The following is a 26124-nucleotide window of genomic DNA, read 5'->3' as shown; positions in this document are numbered from 1 at the left end:
CCAAATAAGGCACTCCAGGGGTCCACGCGTCCCAAACTTTAGGACATTCTTTCTCAAAATATTATGAGTCTCCACAATTTGAACACTTGAGGCCATTTCGACCAACAAGTTTTGTAAAAATCCTTTGAAAATACTTATTGTACGCAAGTTTAGAAGGTCTTTGTCTAAGTTTCTTCTTGACTTTAGGAAAATTTATTAGAGAATCACTTTCCTTATTAAAACCAAGTCCCGACTTATTATAGTAAGGTATTTGTATGGAAATGATATGCTCTAATGTTTTTGAACCCTTTGAAAATTTGTCGAAATATTTGAAAATTTATTTTTTAAAGAATCATTTTCTTTGACAAGTAAATCTCGACTTTCTTTTGTTTGTAGAAAATCTTTTTGCAAAATTTCAAACTTTTCTTTTAAGAAAGGTCCTGTTATCTAAGTCATGAATTCTCATTTTTAGTTCGGAGATCCTTTTAAAAGAATATTTGAGATTTAAGCAAAACTCATTTATATACTTAAAAACTTTAGTAGGAATTCCTAAATGTCTTACTTCGATTTCCTTGTCGGATTCTAAGTCTATGTCTGAGTCAGACTCTGATTCTGAATTTGAGTTTGAGTTTGAATATGCCATCAAGCATATATTTTCTTGCTCATCATCTTCTTTCATGATTTTTTTTTCTACCCATTCTGCTTGTATTGTCTTCTTCCACTGAATTTCCTTACTTTTCTACTCGACTTTTTGAATTTCTTGATCATAAAAGCAAGTTCTTCGTCGTCCATGTCGTTTTCTGAGTCTATATCATCGGAATCAATGTTAGATTTTAAAGCGATGGACTTCTTGTGACGCCCAAAATTTCGTTAGTTAGATTGAGCATATTTGAGACTATTTCAAAAAAATTTGTTAAATTAAATTAAATTCCATCGATGATTCACTTCGTACGTGGGGGAAAGAGAATTATTGAGAGAGGAAATTTTTCTTCCTCCCCCACGTAACATCCAGGTGTAGTTGAAAAAGGGGGGGAGGCTACACGTATTTTATTTTACTTTTCTTTTTCTTTTTCACTTTCTCTTTGTCCTTTTGGGGGAATTGCACATTCGGCCCCGAAAGAACCCACCCACACCTACGTTTTCTTTTTCTCTCTCTCTACCGAAACACCCATTTCTTTTCTCCCATATTCTCGCTTCGTTCCACCAAAACCGACCCAATCTTTGCCCCTCGTAGCCCAGCGCCTCCGTTCAGCAACAGAGTCGTCATTGCCCCGTCCCATTCGAAGCTTCCGCCGCCAGTTGCGAAGACCCGACTCGCCCGACGCTTCCTCCCTCTTCCGCTGGTGAAAGATCTAGGCAAGTGCGGCTGTGATTAGTGTTCTGGGTCCATGAAATGGCTGTGCCTAGTTGTGCATGTGGAAATCGGGATAGATTTCAAGGTTGGGTGTGAGAAATTTGGGAACCATAGCTCGGTTTGAGAGTTGGAATGTGAGTGACTCAAGTTCAATTCCTTTGCACTAGACTAAGGAATTCTTTTGGTTACTAGGTGAGGTGCTGCCACACGCTATCCAGTGGGTCTTCCTCTCATTCGGTTCTGTTTTGGTTCGGCTTCATTGACGGTGTGCTTTTTGTAAGTTGCCTGTCGGATTAATGGCCACCATAGGTGTAGAAACTTTGCAAGGAGGCTGTGATACGTTGTTTTACTTGGTAGAAAGCCATGCGTATTGTGAACATTTACTTTGTACTGAGTTGTAGAATACTTCTTTATAAGTAAAGACCCACTATGACTATTCTTAGATGCTGTGGAAGAGTGTCAAGATGCTGTAAAAGAGATTGGTAGAGAAATTAATGGTTTGGTTGAGCTAGAAAAGAAGAAAACTGTTCAAAATGATTCTGTTCTAGAGAAATATCAGTGAAAAGCCTTTTGGTTTGTGTCACCTTGATTTCTAATGATGAAGATAAGGAAAAAGAACATCCATTAGATTGAGTTCAACTTCTAGTTATAGCAATATGGATGCAAAAACGTGTAGATAGGAGTAGTTTTCTTGAAACAGTAAGCTGTATTGTAGAGAACAACAAGACCTTTGATGATTCCGTGAATTTTTTGTAATTTTCTAGATATAATTGGACTTCGAAACCTTTATGGAAGTTGTAGGAAACATCCTTAGGAATAACATATTAAAATTTGAGAACAAATGAACAAGGTTTGGTTAGTTAAACGATTTTTTTTTTTGTAGGTACTAAATCTGGAAGTTGCTGCAGAATTTTAGACTTAGGTTTCTTCATGAAAAATGTTAATCTATTTCTCTTCTATAACATACTGAAATTTCATAACATTTCGATAAGGTTAGATATATTTTCTGTGTCTGTGATTGAAATTGCTCATTTCAGTCCATAGACTGCTTTGATCCAAGAATGTGCAGCAGTTGTTATGTCGCCTTTAATGAGAGTTCCTATATACCTTAAAGTATTTAATGATGTGTGTTTAGACCTATTTGTGGTTGTTTACATGCTGAAGTTGTTGGTGCTGCAACAAGGGAATTGTGAATGTGTGAAGTTGGCTAAGAGCCAATGTGAGACCCCGGGTGTCGGGATGCCTGGAGAGGAGTGATGAAGAGTAGTGGTATTCTCTCCGGAGGTCTGAGAATGGCTGAATAGCTTCTCAGGGGACCTCGTGATGCCAGGTTGGGTGCGAGGGGTACAGGGTGGAGTGTCATCTCCCCCTAGGTGATTGTGGACCTCGTGATGCCAGATTGGGTGCGAGGGGTTTAGAGCGGAGTGTTGTCTCCCCCTGGGTGATTGTTGCAACTAGATTTCTGTGGATTCAACAAATTGATGATTTTGTTTACCTATTTGTCTTGTTATTAGCCAAATCCAATTTAGGACTAACTGCTCACTTGCTGAGTTTTTATTTTAAAAACTCACACTTGTTTATTATGTTATTTCTTCAAAGTAGAAGATGTCTTATGCACCGCCTACACCACCTACTGCCACGACGACCATCCTTTATGGCTCCCCGCCGATTTTGTATGGCGACAAGATGACATCCAGGACCGCCACTTCCCAAGTGTAGTCTTTGTCAAATGCACATCCTATTTGACAGTAGCTACGGGGGCGCTTACTGGGCCGGCATACATGGCCTTCGTAGCCTTTTACGCTCGAGTAGATGGTCGGCTGGAGGGGCCCTTAGCGCTGTACGATGACGGACCAAGCCACGGTGGTAGTCCCACGAAGTAGGAGGTGGCAGAGGAGCGCTTGACGTGTGGGAGAATTTTGTTTTTGGTTGTCTGACAGCATGTACATACTCAACGGGAGGCGGGATGTTTAGTGTTTGTGGTTCATAGTGTTTTTTTGTGTAGAAATCCCCCTCTTAATCTCATCTCCCCACGTGTAAAGAAACAAAGTTGGTTTTATGATAAATAAGAACCGAGCGTAGTTCAGTTTCTTATGGTTTAGCTTGACTGCAATTTATTTTATAATTCCTAAAATACAAGCAAGTCAAGTGAAATAAATATGAGATCCAAGGGGTCACATTGAGTGGTATTAGAGCATGGCTTTTGTTGGAGTGATAAGGTGTAGGATTTTAGATGGACGGTAGTATACCTAAGTAACATAATTGTCCGTGTAAATTGGGACAATTATTGCTTTGGGCAGTTAGTTTTATGATTGTGTGGTTTGAGTAACGTGGGAATATTACGTTACTTTTAACTAATAGCATAAATCTCTAACTCCTGATGTGGGTAATGTGCAGAAAGTTTAAGAGAAAGATGGTGCGATCGAGGAGCTCGTCTCCGCCGAGGAGAGAAGTGGCTGCGTCAGGGGCAGGGCCGAGGATGGAGGATGTGTTGCAAGCCTTGGTTTCCTTGGGAAATTTGGTGGAGAGACAGGCCCAAATTCCACCGCAACAACCACCTCTACCGCCACCCCAATAGCCACCTCCGACGGAGCATCGCACCAGGGACTAGTAGAGCAGTTCCTGAAATTAAAGCTACCAAAATTCTCAGGAATAGGGCGCCCGAGGAAGCGGAGCAGTGGATTGATAGTATGGAAAGAATTTTTAAATTGCTTGGTTGCAATGACCAAGACAAGATAACACTTGCTGAATATCAGTTGGAAGGGAATGCCATGTATTCGTGGAGAGCATCGAAGGATACCATTTTTCTAGCAGGTACGGAAATGGTATGGGATGAGTTCATGAAAGCTTTCTACAAGAAACATTTTTCCGAGTGTACGAAGGATCGAAAGATTATTGAATTTGTCCAACTGAGTCAAGAGGGACTAACTGTGGATCAATATGAGGCAAAATTTTCAGAACTTTCTAGGTATGCTCCTAAATTGATTGAAGATCCCGAGGATAAAGCGAAGAGATTTTTGAAAGGCCTAAGGACTAATATTAGGAAACGGTTAGTGCATTTAGGTATAAGAGACTATAATGAAGTGTATGCTCGAGCCTAATGGGTCGAGCAAGAACTCATTAGAGAGCAGATGGAGGATAGGGAAAAGGTCAGATCAGGGCTGCAAGGAGTCACAAAGGATGTGCGTAGCGGCAAGTGACATTTTCCATCTCGGGATACACCTTGGAGTTCCAAGAAGAGACCCGTTTATGGAAGTTCTAGAGGGACAAGTAAGGGACAATACATGGATCGGGCTATGTTTCAGAACGACTTATGTCAACGATGTAATCGGCAACATGGACCAGGGCATTGCCTTGATCCCTTGAGATGTTTTAAGTGTGGATAAGAGGGTCATTTCAAAAGAGAAGGTCCCCAAGGGAGACAGTAAGCCAACAATAATCAGTTGCTTCATGCGTTGCCACGCCCAAGGGGAGCACTTCCACCAGGGAAGACGCAAAGACCGGCAGCAAAAGGAAAAGTGTATGCAATGACTCAGGAGGAAGCGGAAGCTTCCAAGACTGTTATTACAGGTACGATTTCCTTGAATGATCAAAAGGCTTATACGTTATTTGATCCGGGCGCGACCCATCCGTTTATTGCTGAAAGATATAGGCGATTACATAATCTAGAAGTGACACCTCTCGTAACGCCTCTTAGTGTTTCTACACCATTAAGGGATGAAGTATTGTCTACATTAGTTTGTGAAAGTTGCGAAATCTCAATAGGGGGAAGGACACATTCTATTGATTTGGTAGAAATAAGTATATATGACTATGACACCATTATAGGCATGGACTGGCTCAGTAAGCAGCGAGCCAATGTAGATTATTATAGAAAAAGTATTTAGTTTAACCCCTCTGATGGACCTAGTTATGAGTTCCTTGGAAACAAAATGACTCTCTCTATGACCCTTATTTCGGCAGTGGAAGCACATAAACTCTTAGGTGGGGGATGTCAAGGATATTTAGCTATGGTAAAGGATCAGAAAAAGAAAGAGGCGAAATTGGAGGAAATTAGTATAATACGTGAATTTCTCGATGTATTTCCAGAAGAACTCCCTGGATTACCCCCAGACCAAGAGGATGAGTTTGCTATTGAAATACTTCCGGGGATAGAACCTGTATCAAAAGCTCCATATCGGATGTCTTTGGCAGAATTGAATGAGCTAAAAATCCAGCTGCAAGAATTATTGGATAAAGGATTTATAAGACCGAGTGTATCTCCGTGGGGGGTATCGATCCTGTTTGTGAAAAAGAATGATGGATCAATGCGTCTTTGCATTGATTATAGGAAATTAAATCAAGTTACGGTTAAGAATAAATACCCCTACCAAGGATTAATGATCTATTTGATCAATTAGCGGGTAGTTCGGTCTTTTCAAAAATTGACTTGAGGCCTAGGTACTATCAATTAAGAGTTAGGGAGGAAGACGTTCCCAAAACAGCTGTTAGGACTCGGTATGGACACTATGAATTTCTAGTTATGCCATTTGGTCTGACCAATGCACCTGCTGCTTTCATGGATCTGATGAATAGGATATTTATATCTTATCTGGATCAATTTGTGATTGTTTTTATATATGACATTTTGGTATATTCAAAAGGGTCAGAAGAGCACAAGGAACACCTATGAATCGTGCTACTAACCCTTAGAGAACACAAATTGTATACCTGTCGCGACCAATTTTTTTCGGGGGTGAACCACCTAGGGTTTGGCTAATGGATTGCTAAGTCTAGACTTAACGCGGGCTCTCCCAAGCCCATACCAATTCGCGACTTTCGGTTCAAGTTCTTAACATGCAATGATTTTCAATTAGGAGTCGCCACTAATCTATTTTTGGTGGGTCGATTAGAAACCCAAGTAAAATAACGGAAGAATTATTTTACTCCTACGAACCAGAGACTATGGGTACGGGGACTTGATTACGCTAGAATTCTCTAACGCCCTTTCGGTACCTTTCTTTTATTTTCAAAAATGTTTTTGCAGGCAGCTTGAATTAATTTAAATTTATCTCCCTAACATGTGAGGTTATCATGCGGGTGCGCAAACCACCAATTTAACACTCAAGTAAAGCAATAAATAAATTGCAGCACTTACCTCATAGCAACGAAAGCATCTGCGTTGTTAGTTCAGAATTCACATCAACAGTCCTAGATATGATTTCTAGTTAACACGCAATTTTTGTTTTTTTTGTTTTTATTTTTCACTTATTTAGTGAAAATCATGCAATATGCAATGCATGCTATTAATCTAACATGAAATCATATGACATGGCAGTATAACTTAAATTATATGACATGAGTAAAAAATGCAATAATTAAATATGCAATCTAAATTAACTAAAATGACCTAATCTTAATGACGGGCAATTTCTAATTAAATGATCCTAACAAAAATCACTAAATGACGTGCATTTCATGAACCTAATTCTATATGACGTGCGCATACAAATTTCATATTCTAAACATGCAGGATAACCCTAAAACGATGAATATTCTAAAACAAATCTAATCTAACTCAGATTTTTTTCGGATTTTTCCTTTCTTTTACCGGAGATATCGAAATAAGACATCAAGAGCAGCACGGCAACAAATCAGGCAAGATATCATCCATGTCCATTTTGGAAATAAATTGACGAATCGTATCTCGCGCATGAGATCGGATTGACCAATTTTCAAATAAAATCGCGAATCGTATCTCGAGCGTGAGATCGGATTGGCGATTTTTCCGTGCGATTGCGAGTCGTATTTCGAGCGTGAAATCGGACTGTCAATCATACGCACGTTGCGAAATTAGGAAAATTTCCTAATTCATGTGGGATCAAGAGATATTTCGGATATGGCAATATCGATCAAACATTCAAAGAAAGATTGCGATATTACGAATTAGGCAACGAGATATATGAAAATCAAATTGATCGAGAGTCTTACCTAATTCACGATGTCACCCGCGGGTGACCTCTAAATTCGGATGGATGATGGGTCACGGAAATCACCGTGAGGAAGGCCGGCGATCAGTAGCATGCACGGTTGCTCGGTAATCGTCGGGCGTGTTCCACAAGACTGAGTATTTGGAATTCTGTTTGAGAACTTCAGCTTCTTTTCACTTTGCTATCAAGCTTCACCTTTTGCAAGTTCACATCGTGCGCCCACTATTCTTTCACTCGCAATTTGGTGTCTTTTGTTTGACCAAGTCTCAAGCTCCACTCAATCTCTTGAAGACCTCATCATATCCTCCCTTGGCCGTCCAAAACGTGCGTTGCCGACGATATCTCAATTGCAGTTTTGTAGATAGCCGGGGATGTGCGGACTACAATTGTGAGAGTTACGTAACCTGCAAGGGAAACAAAGAAACAAAACTTGCCAAATCTAAATTGCGAGTCGACTGGTGGAACACGTTGAGGCACAGCAAGCTGCCGTCACTAGTCGTCGAGCGAGGACTGGACCACCACAAGGAACCGAGAGCAACGGTGCAGTAAGTTGTTTGCATTCTTTGGACCTCACGATGACTAAGCGAGCTACCGAGAAGTTGCTGTATTTTCACCAAAAATCTGCACGCAGATGGTAAAACATTGTATAAACATGACCGACTATCGTGAAAGCTCGTTGGGCTGGCCGTAAAAGAAAACATCAAACTTGCGAGATAACTTGTAATCGTCAAGAGCAAAATTGATATTGCAAGGGAACTGAGAAAGTTTCACTCTTTGGGCGCCAGGTTGGGCAAAAGTGTTATAGACGCAAGGCTCAGCGACCCATAAGGCGTCAGGGACTGGTCGTCGTTAGATGAACCGCTCCGTGATGATTGAACTGGCGGATCTAGAGTGGGGCCAGGAACCGGGGAAGCTCGCCAAGTTGCGGCGATGGTGATGAGCTCTCGGAATGCCGATGAGGATTTCCTGGACTTGATCGCGGGTCCGGCACGAAGAAAGGCTCGATTGCCTTTCTTTCTCTTGACTTGAATCCATAGCCTCCTTTTGGCTTTTCCTTCGTATTGTGGCCGGGAAAAGCTTCAATTAGTTGAACTTGACAGTGAGTGGGTGTCTGACTAGATCGGCAAACCACACTCACGAGAGCGGCCACCAATGTCACCACTGCATCACCGTCTTCAGTTATGAAGGGCTCCTGCCATCTTTCGGGCTCTCGCCATCTTTCTCCCATGCTACCCCTCACGTATATCGCTCTCCTCTGTGTGGCCGGGTGTTCGCACATATCTAGTCCCCTTCTATTCTTCGTCTGCGAAGGTCCTTTATAGGCAGAGGGTTTGAACTATCATGGAAAGAAAGCATATTTTTTGTTTCCTTCTGTGCATGCTTTGAAATATATTCTATTTCCTTTTCTTTTCCTCATTGACCGAATGCCTTCTCTGCAGGGATATATCTTTTTGCAAATCCGTGTGCCCGCAGTGTAGAACGTGCCCAACATTCCCTTCTCATGCTGATCTTTCGAATTTCCTTTGTGCATATTGTACGAATCGGACCAGATAAATTCTTTCCTCTTAAAATAATGCTGGTCGATTTCTTGCTCCCCACGTTGACCGAATTATGGCTAAGCGCATAATTTTCCTTCACGTGGATGGGCTTCTCCATGTGCGAATCGGTGGCCGCTTACACGCTGTCCTTCCTTTGCATTCGTTCCCTTAAATGCACAAATATGTCGGTGCCAATATGCTGGAAATTTCTTAATCAACTTTAACAATTTAGGACACCCATGTAAATGTAATATCAATCACCACGGAGGAATTATTCACTTATCCAAAGTTTAAAGCCATCCATTCACCGCCGGCCCAACAAATATGCAATTAAATGAAATATGCTCCTAATGACCATATGTTATGCAATTATATTTTTTTAGGGGTTAAAATTAATCCCTGATTTTTATGCGATAAATGGCTAAACGGGTCGCCAAAATTTAGGTGTCAACAGCTGCCCCTCTTTGAAGGTGAGCTCGTAGAGGTTGCCTTCAAAGACAAACTGAGACCTAAATTTTGGTCATGCTCATGCAATGAATGATTTTTTTGTTGAAACATGAATTCCATTTTTTAATGCAATTTATATGATGTATGGAAATACTAATGCAAATGATAGATGAACCTACCTAGAATAACTTACCTTCGAGGAGGATAGAGTAATTCGAGGTAGTGGGTGTTACTTGTCCAGGACCCGTACCATTTTACGATCGCCTAAAATAGTAACATGACTTTGTGAAGATACTGCTTTCCCAGGACTCTTACCATTCTATGGTCACTCAGTATGGCAGAAAGGAGCTGCTTTCTTAGGACCCGTACCATTCTACGGTCGCCCAATACGGCAGAAAAGTTTTGTAAGGAACTGCTTTCCCAGGACCCGTACCATTCTACGGTCGCCCAGTACGGCAGAAATTTTTTGTCTAGGACCCGTACCATTCTACGGTCGCCTAAATGGGTATTCATTTTCCATGACCCGTACCATTCTACGGTCGCCTGAATAAGGAATAAGTGTTGTCAAGGACCCGTATCATTCTACGGTCGCCTTGACAAAGAAAATTATTTTTCCAGGACCCGTACCATTCTACGGTTGCCTGAATGAGGAAATTGCTTTTCCAGGACCCGTACCATTCTACGGTCGCCTGTTAGAGCAATAAATGTTGTCTAGGACCCGTACCATTCTATGGTCGCCTAAACTGAGATTTTGCTTGGCTAGGACCCGAACCATTCTTCGGTCGCCTAGCCTTGCGACAGAAATCATCCGACCAGGACCCGAACCATTCTTCGGTCGCCTTAATCAGATTGAATCTGGAGGAAAAATCTTTGGGGGACAACTCCATTGAGTGTCAGTGTAAAGGACTCTGGGCTACGAAAGCACGCCAGGTCAAGAAAGAGACATCGGGCTACGGAAGCACGCCAAGTTGATGAAAATGACTCTAGGCTACGAAAGCAGGCCAGGTCAATATAACTGGACAGCTTGACCAAGTCAAGTGTCGATGCACTTAAGAGAGAATACCTGCACAATGACAAGTATTTTTAGAGTATGGTAGAGATATACTTACCTGATGATATCTCTGATTCTTAGGGATATGTCTTTTGGAATTTAGATATCCTGTGGAGGTCTTTCACCTCATGGTGGAGGTTTCTCATCTCCTAAAATCATGAAACATTCTGAAAGGAACTTGAATTACCCGTCAGACATGATTTAGAGCAAAAACTAATATGCATTCATCAAAGAGATAGACAATCTGAGTTACTCTAGAACGCACATTTCAAAATTTAATGAGGTTTTCATCAACTCAATCAGGGTTCATGCATAATAACCTTTGCATCACCTAAATTCCCATTGGAGAGAATTATCATTCAAGACAATCTTCACTCATGACATGGATTTCCTAAGAATACCAAATGAGGGACCTTCAGTTAGAAAGGACTTTCACTCACTCTCATTTAGAGGCTATTTTATGAGAATCACTCCATCTCACTATCATCATACCAACAAAGGTCCAAGTATTCTCGCAAGCGGTACGACCTTACCAATCTGAGAGGTCTTTAATAGGGAACGTAATGTGGGCTCGGTCAACGGCTTAACAAAGGGACTCTTTGAGTCAAGGCTATTGAAAGAACAACTCTTTAATCATCTCCGGGTTTACAAGTCAAGAACCCTGCAAAATGAGAAAGAAATAATCTTGCTCGCACTTCTTCAAGCAATGCTTAAAACATGTGAACCCCTATGTTAATACAAGTGCCCTAATCAGAAGAGACTTTGTAAGGGACGTAATATAGGCTGGGTTCATGGGTTGAGAAACGAAATATCATTAGGCTCAAATATGTGTATAAGAGTCAAAGTTGATGATCCTCTAGGCATTGTCACCAGTTTTCTTTTTCATCATCGGGGATTGCCTTCATGAAATGCCCAATTGATTGTAAAAACTCAACTTTTGAGTTCTTTGAGTATTGCTCCATCAGGATTCAATTCTTGTAATTGACAGTCACCTTATCTTGACTCTCTTTTTCATCTATGGGCATTGGCCTTGCTTTTACTAGGCACACCGCTTTTTCATGCCCCTAGTTCTTATTCATTTTTTTCACTTTTTTTTTTTCATAAGCATTGGCCTTGCTTTTACCAGGCACACTGCTTTTTCATGCCCCTTAGTTCTATTTTGAATTCAATTCTTGCGCACAATGCGTGCATCAAGCAATTGCACTTTGATGACACTCGAACTTTTCAGGAGTCTTCATCTGCCTTTTGCTTTGCCCCAATGTGGGGGATGATCACCAACTGGGTTTGAAGAAATGAAAAATTGCAGGCTCAAAATTTAGGTGTCAACAATACCAAATTTAGTAAATGCGAGTTCTGGTTAGACCAAGTAGCATTTTTGGGTCATGTGGTGTCAGAAAAAGGATTAACAGTGGACCCAGTGAAGATTGAGACCGTAATTGAATGGCCAAGACCCACTACACCGACGGAGATTCGGAGTTTCTTAGGGCTTGCAGGGTATTATCGAAGATTCATAGAAGGATTCGCACGACTCGCAAGTCCCTTGACCCACTTGACTAAGAAGAGCGTGAAATTTGAATGGAATGATAAGTGTGAACAAAGTTTTCAGGAACTTAAAAGAAGATTGACCTCAGCACCAATTTTAACCCTACCTTCGGGGTCTGGTGGATTCATAGTGTATAGTGATACTTCCCACCAAGGACTCAATTGTGTCTTGATGCAACATAGAAAGGTCATGGCACAATTGAAACCTTATGAAAAGTGTTGCGACCTAAATTTTCAGGGCAATCCTAAAGTTTAGGTTAATGGATTACTAAGTCTGAAGACTTGGCGCGGACTCTCCCAAGTCCTACCAATCGTGACTTGATAGAAGTTAATCTATTTAAACATGCAATTCTATTCAATTTGGAGCCGCCACTAATCAATTAGGGTTGATTAGAAACCCAAATAAAGTATGAGAGAATACTTTATTTTTACGAACCAGAGATTTAATAGGTTTGGGGACATGGTTACGCTAAATTAGTCTAACGCCCTTTCGGTACATTTTATTTTAATTTTAAAAATATTTTGCAGGCGATGTTGATTAATTTAAACATGAGCTACTAATATGCAAATGGTGGTTATGCGGGTGCACAATCAATAAAATAACATTCAATGAAAATGCTAATAAAAATACATGCCCTAAACATGATTTCTAAATGACAAGACACCTAATTTTTCTTTTTCTTTTTTATTTTAAAAAATGTTAATTATATGCAATATTAATCTAAATTTAATATGCATGGATTTATTTTAATGACATATGATATGCAATTCATATGGTATGACTTAAACTTATCACTAGATGTATGCAATCTAATTTATATAATCCTAAATATGCATGTGCTACGTGATATGGGATGAATGATATGATATTTCTACATGCATGCTCTTTTATGATTTTTTTATGATGATTCATTTTTAATGCATATATGCAACCTATGCTAAATAATGATGATATGAAATGAGATTAATTATTAATTAACCTATTAACTAACCAATGAAATGATCTTTATTTTTTTTTTTTTTTTTTTTTTTTTTTTTTTTTTTACATAATGCTTTTTATTGAAAAGAAAGTAACTTAATGGTGCAATGATAATCTTTTAGCATTTTCTTTTTTATTAAAAAAAATGATTAAACTATAACTCATATGGCATGCATAACATTTTTTGTTCCTCTTTTTGTTTTACTAAATGAAAATTGACTTAATCTAAAAATATTTAGGTGTGTTGCTTTAATATGAAATGTGTATAGACCTAAATACCTAATATGATGCATGATATGTGATGAGCAAATAAAAATAACACGCCAAAATAAAAATCCATTCATGTAAATCAATGGCATATTATTTTAATATGAATCAATGATGCAAAGTAATTCATGAATTTTGCTATAAAAAGTCGAAATAATAAAAAATCTAACCCGACGTTTCGCGGGTCAATATTTTTTATTTTCATAACTTAATATGACAAATTTCCTAATGATAAAAATAAATCAAGTTAGAATAAAAACAAAACATGATATCAAATATAAAAATTCACCTAGTCTAACTCACGCTTGACTTGAAGAAATGGCAAGGAAGCAGTAATGGCTGAGCTACGATGGTGGTTCGCCAAGGGTGATGGGTCCTGGTGGAACAGGGGTGGTCGTCGGAGGTCCGGCGAGGTTCGGCAGTAACCAGACCTGCAGCAAAACAGGAGAGGCAACAGGTGGCGGAACTCGGGGCGTTGCAGGGGCGGGCACAGGCGGTGCGGGGTTCCGACAAAATGCAGCTGACGCGCAAACTACTGGCGCGGGCGTCGGGGGTGGAGCAGCGAGACGTCCGGCGGCTAGGTCAGCGAGGAGGGCTCGCGGGCTGGTGCGTCGGAGGCGTCGGTTCGACGTCCAGTAGGGCAGTAGCAACTCGGCTTAGGACTCGCTGGCGTGGAGGGGCAGCAGGGAGCGTCGATGACCGGCGAACAGCAGGGTCGCGGGTCGCAGCAATGGTGGCTCGGGCTGAGGCGCAATGACGGCGGCGATAGTTGCAGCAGCGAAAGGGACAAAGAACTGCCAGTGTCTCTAGTGGCTTAGAGGAGCACGAGCACGCGGACAAGGCAGGGGTGCGACTTAAGCAGGCGTCGGGTCAGGGCAGCGCGCGATGGTGGCAGACTGGTGTCGCGAGGCTGACCGAAGCGCGAGGACTGGTGACTCGCGGGTTGCTGGCGTGGTGGCCGGCGCAGGTTCTCAGGCTGGTGCAGCGTCGCGGGGAGCGGGCTGCTGCGATGGAGGTCCGCCGGTGTTGAGTGACACTGGAGCAGTGGCGGAGGCGCCGCGGGCCGGCTCAGAATTGGCTGGGCCGCGGGTTGCAGAGGCGCGGTCATCAGGGGTGACGAGCGGCGATGGCAGGGATGCTCAGGCGGAGCTCCGGTGTACGGACAGAACAAGCGGCGGCCTTGGGCACGGGGGCTCGCGGACGAGCGGCGATGGCCGGTGAGAAAGGTGCTGCCGAAGAAGATGAACAGTGCGCTGTTCTCCTTTTTTGCCTTTTCTTTTGTTTTTTCCTCTTTCTGGCCGCACGTCCCTTCTCACGTCTTCTCCCTCTGCTCTATTTTTCCCTCTGCAGCAAATCAGCAGAAAGGAAAAAGAAACCTGCTCCTTCTGACTTTCTATTCCCAAAGAACCGAAACCCCTCTTCCTTCTCCTCTCTTTTCACTTTTTGACTTTTTTCTCTTCCTCTTTAGTTTGCTATTTTTTTGGACCATCAATGAAGAGAAACTTCCCCCCTAAACGACAGAATTTTTGCTCTGAATTTTTTTCGAATTTCTCCCCCCCATAAACCGAAGCCTCGGCTTCTCTATTTATAGAGGGAAAAAAACTCCCGTTCATTTTTGCAGGTGAAGATTTCCCAATATACTTGCACATATTTACTCAACCACTCAACAAGAAAATGGCTCCAAAAATCATACGGTTGTTAAGTTTTTTTTAAAATTCAAAATGAGGAGATTTGTTTAACAATCAAATGTTTTATTATTCAAAAGAATATTCAAAATTTCCCTCCAAAAACCAAATGCTCTATTTTTAATTTCTAAAAAATAAATTAGGTGTCAACAGCTGCTCCTCTTTGAAGGGAAGCTCGTAGAGATTTCCTTCAAGGATAAGGAACTTAGGAGGGAGATATTGTCAAAGGCACATAAGAATGCTTATAGCATCCACCCTAGAGGTATGAAAATGTATCGAAATTTGCGGCAACACTACTAGTGGAATGGTATGAAAAATGACATCGCTAGATTTGTTTCTTAGTGCCTAAATTGCCAACAAATGAAAGCCGAGCACCAAAAGCCTTCTGGGCTATTGAAACCCCTAGATATTCAAGAGTGGAAATGGGAGCATGTTACTATGGACTTTGTGTAGAGACTCCCAAGGACCTCTAGTGGGCATGATTCAATATGGGTAGTAGTGGATCATCGACCAAATCTGCTCACTTTATGACAGTTCGAACAGATTATTCGATGGATAAGTATGCACAAATATATGTGAGGCAAATTGTCCATCTACACGGTGTTTCCGTCTCTATCACTTCTAATTGGGACCCAAGATTTACATCGAAACTTTGGCAGAGCTTTTAGGTTGCTTTAGGGACTAAGCTCCAGTTTAGTACAGCTTTTCATCCTCAAACTGATGGACAATGTGACATCCTGAAATTTGACCCCGTTTCGATGAAGTGAAATGGGCATTTCGTCGACGTGTTTACGATCTTTTTTCTCTGAGCTAATCACTCACGAGTTAACTAATCTATTGGGTGAAGCCGTTAAGGGATGTATTTGCAGTAAAATCCATAAAAGTTACCTAATTAGTTGGATTTGACTAAAATCACGTCTGATCGATTTTTAATCATGAAATTGAACTCAATTTCGGGAATCGAATTTTAAGCACGTCATAATTCTTATTTTTAGGATCCTGTCTCATTATCCGTCAAATTGTTGACGAGTCCGAAATTTCAATAAAGAAATTATCAGAAGAAAAATTGAAGACCGAAAGAAAATATAAAAGGAAAGAGAAAAGAAAAGAAAAGAAAAGAAAAGAAAAATAAGACCACGTGGTGTTATATTTTATATTATTTCTTTTCTCTCCCTCTCTCTTCTTTTTCTCTCTTTTCTCTCTCTCCTCTCCCCTTTCCCTCTCCCCTTCGTGCGAATTGGCCCCCCTTTCTACCGAATAGTGGGCTGTCACCCACTTGTTTTTCCCCTCTCCCTTTGACCATTCAAACCCATCTTTTCTCTCTTATCTTCTCTCTCTCTCTCTCCTTCGCACGCTCTCTCCTCCCTTTCGCGCATTCCAACGAACGAAGACAGAAGAAGAGCAGACGTTGCAGCTCGCCGTCGCCGCACGTCCCGCCGCCCGCGCTCGCACGCCCCGCGTCCGCCGCTCGCCGCCGTGCGCCGCCTGCCCTCTCCTCCGCCCAGGCGCCCCTTCCCTGCGTGAGACAGCCCTGTTCGACCCCTGTTCAGCTCGGTTCCGCCCCGTCCAGCCGCCTCCAGCCACCGCCCAGCACCGCTGAACCTCCCCGACGTTTCCCTCGCCCTCCGCCGGCCTCCCCTCGTCGCCTCAGCCACCGAACCAGCTCCGGCCAACCTAGATCGGCTACTGGTCGGTGGGTTTCCAGCGGCTTTAGGCCCGCTTTTGGGCCGTTTCCGGATCCCGAACCCGAGGCCCGCTTTGGAGTTTGTTGTTCCTCGCGTCGCCTCCGTCGGATTGATCCGATTTGCGAGCGATTCCGGTGAGTAATCTCACTAATCCCGGATTAGTTGGCTAATTATGCTTAAGGTTGGTTTAGTTTTAATTAAATGCAATTAGGTGGTTAGATTAGTATGGATTAGTGTTTATTAGCTAATTGTGATGCGAATTAGACAAATTGAATGTGTAATTAGCAAGTAGACGTGGTCTACTATTTATTGGAAGTGTCTCGGGATTTTTCCCGACTCTTAATGGGCTTCAATTAGGCTTTTTGGGCCTAAGTGAAATTTTAGTATTTAAATATTAATTTTCGGAATTAATTTAAATAATTATTTATTTTCTGAAAATTCAACTGAGATGGCCCGTGACCGGAATACTATGCTGATGATCGTGGTGAAGTCCGTTTATTTAATTGGGCCTTATTTTGAGCTAAATGGAATTTTTAATGTTTATTAATTAATTTTCGAAATTAATTAATTAATTTATTATTTTTCGGAAATTAAGTTTGAGATAGCCGACGACCGAAATCTCGTGCCGATTGTCGTGGCGCAGTCCGTTTATTTATTTGAGCTTTGAATTGTGCTGAATTGATTTAATTGTGGATATTTAGGATATGTTCCTAAATTGATTATTTGGGTAAATTGAGTACGAATTAAGGTTGTAGATAATTACTTTAGAAATGGGATGAATCATCATGAAAGGCACGTGGCTCGGTGAGTAGTACATCATCTCGGAGAATGCACGTGGCTCGGTGATTTGGTATATCGCTTCGGAGAATGCACATGGCTCGATGATTAGTACGTCGCCTTGGAAAATGCACGGGGCTTGATGATTAGATATATCACCTCGGAGAATGCACATGGCTCGGTGACGAAGTATGTCGCATTGGAGAATGCATGTGGCTTGGTGATTAAGTGTGGCATCTTGAAAGAGACACGTGGGCTCGGTAATTTGATGCATTACCTCGGAGAATGCACGTGGTCTCAATGAGTACATTTGGCATCTTTAAGAGACACGTGGGCTCGGTGACTTGATGCATCGCCTTGGAGAATGCATGTGGGCTCGCTGATTCAAAATGGCATTTTAAAGGGCACGTGGGCTCGGTAAATTAATGCATTACCTCGGAGAATGCACATGGCTCGATGATCGGTTCCATCACCTCGGAGAATGCACGTGGCTCGGTGATAAGGGATATCGCCTCGGAGAATGCACGTGACTCGGTGATTGGTTTTATCAATTGAGACTGAATAGCAATAGCTTGAATGACTGTGAAATGGTCAGGCTGTCATGAAATCGACTAGGTCGATTGATCATTGCTTTGATTTGATGTTGTGGATTGATTGACTGATTGGAAATAACCGTGAGTGGTCTTGTTGGCATATAATCGACTAGGTCGATTTGATCGATGCTTCACTCTGTGATATGATTACTTGGGTGCCTATTGTGAATTGTACTGACTTGCAGGTGGGATCTGAGGCCAAGGTAAGTCATCTGCCCTGTGCGTGTTTAGGCAGTCTATAGTATAATTGTTTACTAATCGGGCTTAGTGGGGTAGAACTCGCTGAGACGTAGTCTCATCCCAGTTTGGGTAAAACATTTCAGGACCCCGGTGAGAAGCTGAAGAGGAGGAGTCTGAGAAGGAGAACTCGGAGGTGAAACCTGAGGAGAATGATTTTTGGAAGAAGAAGATAATACCGAGAGAGATCTTGAGTACGACCTAGATGGATTGAGACTCCATCTTATTTTGAGAGCGCCATTTTGATGTGAATAGAGTAAAGTAAAAAGTTATGAAGAGTTGTGAATTACTCTAGTTTATGTCATGTATAAAAGTTTGGTTATAAGTTTCAATATGAAAAATATGGCCCTGTTTTTTTATCCCATTGTTTTATTGTTTGGGGATTTATAACTGCTTCCGCATGTGCATAATAATTGAAAGGGTCGGCGATACATTGTCCTGGGATATCGCATTTTAAAATCAACCAAGTAGAAGGATGTGTGCGTGCTCGAGGATCGGGGCGTGACAGACAATCTGAAAGGGTAATCCAAATATTGGAAGACATGCTAAGAGCTTGTATGTTGGATTTTAAAGGAAACTGGGATGAACAATTACATTTAGCGGAATTTGCATACAATAATAGTTTTCAACAAAGTATTGGAGCTGCCCCCTTTGAGGCACTGTACGGGAGAGCTTGTAGAATCCCAGTATGTTGGAATGAAGTAGGCGAGCGAAGATTAACTGGACCCGAATTAATCCAAGTTACTGTAGACGCTATGAAAACTATTAAGGAGGGACTAAGGACTGCCCAAAGTCGACAGAGAAGTTATGCAGACCAGCGCAGGAGGCCTTTGGAATTTATTGTGGGAGATAAAGTTTTTCTCAAAGTCTCACCGGTTAAAGGCATGTCAAGATTTGGTAAAAAGGGCAAGTTGAGTCCACGTTTTATTGGACCTTTTGAAATACTTGATAGAGTTGGGGAAGTCGCCTACAGATTAGCATTACCCCCAAAGTTAGCGGGCATACATGATAGTTTCACGTTTCCATATTAAGAAAATATCATCCCGACCCTACTCATGTGTTGGACTACGAGACTATTGAGGTAGATCAAAACGTGAATTATACAGAAGAGCCCGTGCAAATTTTGAGCCAAAGAGAGCGAGTGTTGAGGAAGAAAGTGATCCCACTAGTTAAAGTGTTATGGCAACATCATGACCTTGAAGAAGTGACGTGGAAAAGTGAAGATATCCGTCAACGATACCCTCATTTGTTTAGTTGAAGTCAAATTTCGAGGACGAAATTTTCTAAGAGGGGAAGGTTTGTGACGCCCAAAATTTCGTTAGTTAGATTGAGCATATTTGAGACTACTTAAAAAAATTGTTAAATTAAATTAAATTCCATCGATGATTCACTTTGTACATGGGGGAAAGAGAATTATCGAGAGAGGAAATTTTTCTTCCTCCCCCACGTAGCATCCAGGTGTAGTTGAAAAAGGGGGGGAGGCTACACGTATTTTATTTTACTTTTCTTTTTCTTTTCTTTTTCTCTCTGTCCTTTTGGGGGAATTGCACGTTTGGCCCCGAAAGAACCCACCCACACCTATGTTTTCTTTTTTTTCTCTCTCTACCGAAATACCCACTTCTTTTCTCCCTGTTCTCGCTTCGTTCCACCAAAACCGACCCAATCTCCACCCCTCGTAGCCCAGCACCTCCGTTCAGCAACGGAGTCATCACTGCCCCGTCCCATTCGAAGCTTCCGCCGCCAGTCGCGAAGACCCAACTCGCCTGACGCTTCCTCCCTCTTCCGCCGGTGAAAGATCCAGGCAAGTGCGGCTATGATTAGTGTTCTAGGTCCATGAAATGCCTGTGCCTAGTTGTGCATGTGGAAATCGGGATAGATTTCAAGGTTGGGTGTGAGAAATTTGGGAACCACAACTCGGTTTGGGAGCTGGAATGTGAGCAACTCAAGTTCAATTCCTTTAAACTAGACTAAGGAATTCTTTTGGCTACTGGATGAGGTGCCGTCGCACGCTATCCAGTGGGTCTTCCTCTCCTTCGGTTCTATTTTGGTTCGGCTTCACTAATGGTCTGCTTTTTGTAAGTTGCCTGTCGGATTAATGGCCACCATAGGTGTAGAAACTTTGCAAGGAGGCTGTGATACGTTGTTTTACTTGGTAGAAGGCCATGCGTATTGTGAACATTTGCTTTGTACTGAGTTGTGGAATACTTCTTTATAAGTAAAGACCCACTACAACTATTTTTAGATGTTGTAGAAGAGCGTCAAGATGCTGTAAAAGAGATTGGTAGAGAAATTAATGGTTTGGTTGAGCTAGAAAAGAAGAAAACGGTTCAAAATGTTTCTATTCTAGAGAAATATAAGTGAAAAGCCTTTTGGTTTGTGTCGCCTTGATTTCTAATGATGAAGATAAGGAAAAGAACATCCATTAGATTGAGTTCAACTTCTAGTTATAACAATATGGATGCAAAAACGTGTAGGTAGGAGTAGTTTTCTTGAAATAGTAAGCTGTATTGTAGAGAACAGCAAGACCTTTGATAATTCCGTGAATTTTCTATAATTTTCTAGATAGAATTGGACTTTGAAACCTTTATGAAAGTTATAGGAAACATCTTTAGGAATAACATATTAAAATTTGAGAACAAATGAACAAGGTTTGGTTAGCGAAACGATTTTTCTTCTGTAGGTACTAAATCTGGAAGTTACTGCAGAATTTTAGAAAGAATACCGAAATTACTGCTCTTAATACATTGAGATATAGATTTAGGTTTCGTTATGGAAAATGTTAATCTATGTCTCTTCTATAACATACTGAAATTTCGTAACATTTCGATAAGGTTAGATATACATTCTGTGTCTGTGATTGAAACTGCTCATTTCAGTCCATAAACTGCTTTGATCCAAGAATGTGCAGCAGTTGTTGTATCGCCTTTAATGAGAGTGCCTATATACCTTGAAGTATTTAATGATGTGTATTTAGATCTATTTGTGGTTGTTCACATGCTGAGATTGTTAATGCTGCAATAAGGGAATTGTGAATGTGTGAAGTTGGCTAAGAGCCAATGTGAGACCCCAGGTGTCGGAATGCTTGGAGAGGGGTGATGAAGAGTAGTGGTATTCTCTCCAGAGGTCTGAGAAGGGCTAAATAGCTTCTCAGGGGACCTCATGATGCCAGGTTGGGTGCGAGAGGTTCAGGGCGGAGTGTCGTCTCCCCCTAGGTGATTGTTGCAGCTAGATTTTTGTGGATTCAGTAAATTGATGATTTTGTTTACCTATTTGTCTTGTTATTGGCCAAATCTAAGTTATGACTAACCACCCACTTGCTGATTTTTTATTTTAAGAACTCACACTTGTTTATTATGTTATTTCTTCAGAATAAAAGATGTCTTCTGCACCGCCTACACCGCCTGCTACCACGATGACCATCCTATATGGCTCCCCCGCCGATTTTGTATGGCGGCAAGAGGACATCCAGGACCGCCACTTCTCGGGTGTAGTTTTCATCAAATGTACATCCTGTTTGACAGTAGATACGGGGGTGCCTATTGGGCTGGCATACATGGCCTTCGTAGCCCTTTACGCTCGGGTAGATGGTCGGCTAAAGGGGCCCTTGGCGCTATACGACGATAGACCGGGCCACGGTGGTAGTCCCGTGGAGTAGGAGGTGGCAGATGAGCGCTTGACGTGTGGGAGAATTTTGTTTTTGGTTGTCTGACAACATGTACATATTCAACGGGAGGCGGGATGTTTAGTGTTTGTGGTTCATAGTGTTTTTTTGCAGAAATCCCCCTCTTAATCTCATATCCCCACATGTAAAGAAACAAAGTTGGTTTTATGGTAAATAAGAACCGAGTGTAGTTCAGTTTCTTATGGTTTAGCTTGACTACAATTTATTTTATAATTCCTAAAATACAAGCAAGTCAAGTGAAATAAACATGAGATCCAGGGGGTCACACTTCTTACCTTCGGGATCTTCGTCGTTGATTTGTTCCACTTCGTAGGATTGAAGAATGCCAATCAATTCATCAACGGAGAGTGGCATAATCCTCTGAGTCTTTCGGATTGAGGTCTTAACATGGTTCCAATCTTTTAAGAGACTTAGCAAAAGTTTGTTGACCTTTATTGGGACAGAAATTGGCTAACCTTGATATGCTAAACTATTTACAATTTCTATAAAACGGCTGAACATATCTCCAATCGACTCTCTTGGCTTCATCTTGAAGGATTCATATTGGCCAAGTAGAAAGTTTACTTTTGTCTCTTTTACACGATCGGTCCCTTCATAAGTAACATGAAGTCTATCCCAGACTTCTTTAGCTGTTTCACATGAAGAAATTCTGTTATATTCAGCAGGTAACAAGGCGCAATATAAAGAATAAATGGCTTTTACATCAAAAGCTTATCTTTTGGACATTTCCGTCCGAGACATAAGAGTAGGGGGTTCGGTTTCTTTGTATTTTTCATTCCTATTTGATGTAGACGCAGCAGTGGGATTGATTTCTTTTTCCACAACATCCCATTACAAGGGATCTCTAGATCTTAGGAATGCCTTCATTTTGTTTTTCCAAAAATTGTACTATTTTTATCGAAATATGGTGATATGGTGTTGCTCTATTCTTCAACCAAATCTGGAGCCAATATACTAACCATAGAAGATCTTTAGCTTAGAAGTAAAAACACTTCGATTGAATAAGCACCACAGCTCTAATACCAATAGAAAGTGCTAGTACGAACACCTAGAGGGGGTGAATAGGTGTTTAGAAGAAACCTTAGCAAATAAATGCAGAATAAAATAAATTTCTAGCAAAGTCTGAATACGGATTTAAGTCTAATTAAATGAGCAACCACACTTCTAGTAAATATTCAGAATTTGTTGTACGATAGAATAGACTTCTGAAATAACCTATGAGTATGCAACAGACTTAAATATGAAGAGTTAAGGAAAGAGAATATTGCACATGAAATTTATAGTGGTTCGACTTAGATCAAGCCTACGTCCACTCTCTCACGCTAACAGCCTTCTGACTGGATTCCACTATATAATCAACAAGATATTACAACTTTGAGTGCAAACACTCAGTGATAGATCACACTATCTCACTAAGTCACTCTTTTGGTATTTCTCTCACGATCACAAATGTTTAAGCTCATCAAAGATAGGTGTATGATTGAAGATCGCTCAGACTTTGGAATTATAAATTTTACGCTTCGTCTCTTACTTGCTCATCGGTCCTTAATCTCCTTAAATACTCCTCCACTTCCAAATTAGCCGTAAGACAGTATATAGAGAATCGTCTTCTAATCTACCCATTGGATAAATCTGTATCTAGAAGATTTAGTAGCCATTGAGTGATAGAAGTAAAATCTCAAATTGATTCTAATTGCCCATACAAACAGAATCTTGGTTTTCATAAGCAGAGCTTATTTGTATAGAATGTTCTTGTCTTCAATATCCAATTGTCAATTAATTAGATTGAGTCAATCAAATCTATCTTGATGTAGAATCCAAATCAGATCATTAGCTGTTATATGTTTGAGGCTTGTGTTACGTTCTGTCAAGTTAACTCGTTCTGAACATGCTTCATTTTGAATCTGCTTCGTTCTGAACTTGTGTCTCATTCTGGACCTTATTACATTTTGGACTTATGTCTCATTCTGGATGTAAAGTCTGAGAGTGTTCTATCGAAAGTAAAGTCTGAGTATCTTCCGTCTGAAGTAGAGTCTGAGTGTCTTCCATCTGAAATAGACTTTACAATTTAGACGTAAGTCTGAACATATTCTTCTTCTGAACATATTTAGCTTTAAGGTCTGTACACAGTTTAAATGGCAAAAGAACGCTTCAAGTGCCATAACTTTGGCCAAAGGGACACTTAAGTGCCATAACTTACGAAAGGTACACTTAAGTGCCAAATTCGAAAAAAAACGGATCACTTGAGTGCCACTCCGGCCAAAGTCCGACCAAAACGCCAACGTGGCGTATTTCCGGTGAAGCACGCCCAAAACGACGCCGTTTTGCACGCCGACATGGCCAAAACAGCGTCATTTTGGGCCGACGTGGCAAAAAGAAAATTAAATAAATTAAATAAATTAATTTTAAAATTAAATTTAGTTAAAATATTTAAAAATAATAATTTTAAAATTAAATTTATTTAAAATATTTTAAAAAACTTTAAAAACCTTTAAAAATATTTTTAAAAATTAAAAAAATTTAAAAAAAAAAAAGGGAATGGGGGAGGCGGCCGAGGATCGCCCTCGGCCCGCCGCCGCCGCCGCCCCCGCCGCCGGGAAGGGCCGGCGACGGCGGGGAGGGTCGGCCGGGTCGCGGGCCCGGCCGGGGCCGGCGACCCCGGCCGACCAGCGGCGAGGGCGAGGGCTCTCGCCCCGGATCGGGCGAGGGTCGCAGCCCTCGCCCGGATCTAGCGGCGAGGGCTCGCGGCCCTCGCCCAGATCCGCGGCGGGCTCGCGAGCCCTCGCCGCGGTCGAGCGGCGAGGGCTCGCGAGCCCCCGCCGCCGGTCGACCGGCGAGGGCGCGAGCCCTCGCCCGGATCCAGCGGCGAGGGCTCGCGAGCCCTCGCCGCCGGTCGGCCGGGTCGCCGGCCCGGCCGAGGCCCGGCAACCCCGGCCGACCCTCCCCCGCCGTCGTCGGCTCTTCCGGCGGCGGCCGAGGGCTGATCCCTCACCACCTCCCCCTGTTCCTTTTTTTTTTTTTTTTAATTTTTTTAAAGTTTTTAAATTTTTAAATATTATTTTTTAAAATATTTTAACTAAATTTAATTTTAAATTAAATTAAATTATTTATTTATTTATTTTGTTCCATGTCGGTCGAAACGACGCCGTTTTGGCCACGTCAACGTGCAAAACGGCGCCGTTTTGGCCACGCTTCGCCGGAAAAACGCCACGTTGGCATTTTGGCCGGATTTTGGCCGGATTGGCACTCAAGTGATCTCTTTTACTCCGATTTTGGCACTTAAGTGTACCTTTCGTAAGTTATGGCACTTAAGTGTCCCTTTGGGCAAAGTTAAGGCACTTGAAGGGTCCGCACGTCCAGTTTAAATAAGTTCAGCTTCAGCATAGAGTCTATCTTCTGGTTTTTCCAAGTATAGACTTTGACAATATCTTTTACATATTCTATCATCTGTATAGTCTATTATTCAACCATTAAATACATTAGTAACCTTTGATTTATTTTGTCATCTTCAAAACCCCATAAAAGATTTCCCTAACATTCATAACTACTTAGAGAACACAATAGCTACCATAGTATTCATATAAGCAGAACTACCATACCTTTCAATGTGAGCGGCCCATAAATCACTAGAAATAAGCTTTTCCTTTGCAGTTCTCGTCAATTTCTTCATATCAGGCGGCTTTGGCAACTCAACTTCCTTGCCCAATTTCCGCACCTCACAGAAGCTACAATTCCAATCCCCTTCAAGAACCTCCTTCAGCGGTGGGGTCAAACATTTCAAGTGAAATCCGCCTAAGCAATTGTCGCACTCAATCATAACAGACCTCCCTGCTTTGAAACAAATCCTACACTCCTCGACCTTCGGATCTTCATCTTCGGAGCTCGCGTCCTCTCTCCTCTTCACATAGACATCATCCCCCACCTCGAACTCGCTGCCATCATACACCACTTTCTTATAATACACCCTCTTCTTCGGCGCCACGTCACCCTTCTCCTTCTTCTTCTTCTTCTTGCCATCCAAGACACTCAAAGTCCTAGCTCTGGTAACCATTTTGGGATCACTTTTGCTCGTTCTCCTCTTCTTAATCTCATATCGATTCGGCGATGCCGGAGCAAATGAGATCTCGTTCCCTTCATTCTCGACTCTTTGCCGCGACTTCATGCCCAGCTTGTCGAGCCCGACCACCTCGTCCACTTCTTCACGGGTTCCCTCCTTAGAGGGCGTTGCCGGCCTGGCGCTCCTCGCGCGTCTGGGCCTTTTACCCGAACTCGGGACCGATTCGTCGGCGAAGCCAATAGATCTCGACGGCGCTACTCCATTGTCCGGCGAGAAGGGCAT

General features: G+C 41.8%; 1 protein-coding gene and 1 long non-coding RNA gene across 2 annotated transcripts in view; one reads left to right on the top strand and one right to left on the bottom strand.

Moving 5' to 3' along the window:
* The window catches only part of LOC104423486 (origin of replication complex subunit 1-like), a 47892-nt gene extending 21768 nt beyond the window's left edge, over positions 1-26124 (bottom strand). The window contains 2 exon segments of the mRNA XM_018863535.2: positions 25385-25776; positions 25834-26124. Of these exon segments, the coding sequence (XP_018719080.2) occupies positions 25385-25776; positions 25834-26124 (683 nt within the window).
* Positions 16095-18462, top strand: LOC120289113. Its single transcript, XR_005547060.1, has 2 exons — positions 16095-16630; positions 18190-18462. It is a non-coding gene; the product is annotated as an uncharacterized LOC120289113 (long non-coding RNA).

Source organism: Eucalyptus grandis, chromosome 10 (assembly GCF_016545825.1).
Source record: "Eucalyptus grandis isolate ANBG69807.140 chromosome 10, ASM1654582v1, whole genome shotgun sequence".
NCBI lineage: Eukaryota > Viridiplantae > Streptophyta > Magnoliopsida > Myrtales > Myrtaceae > Eucalyptus > Eucalyptus grandis.
The sequence above is the reverse complement of the archived record's forward strand: the minus strand, read 5'-3'. Positions and strand labels throughout refer to the sequence as shown.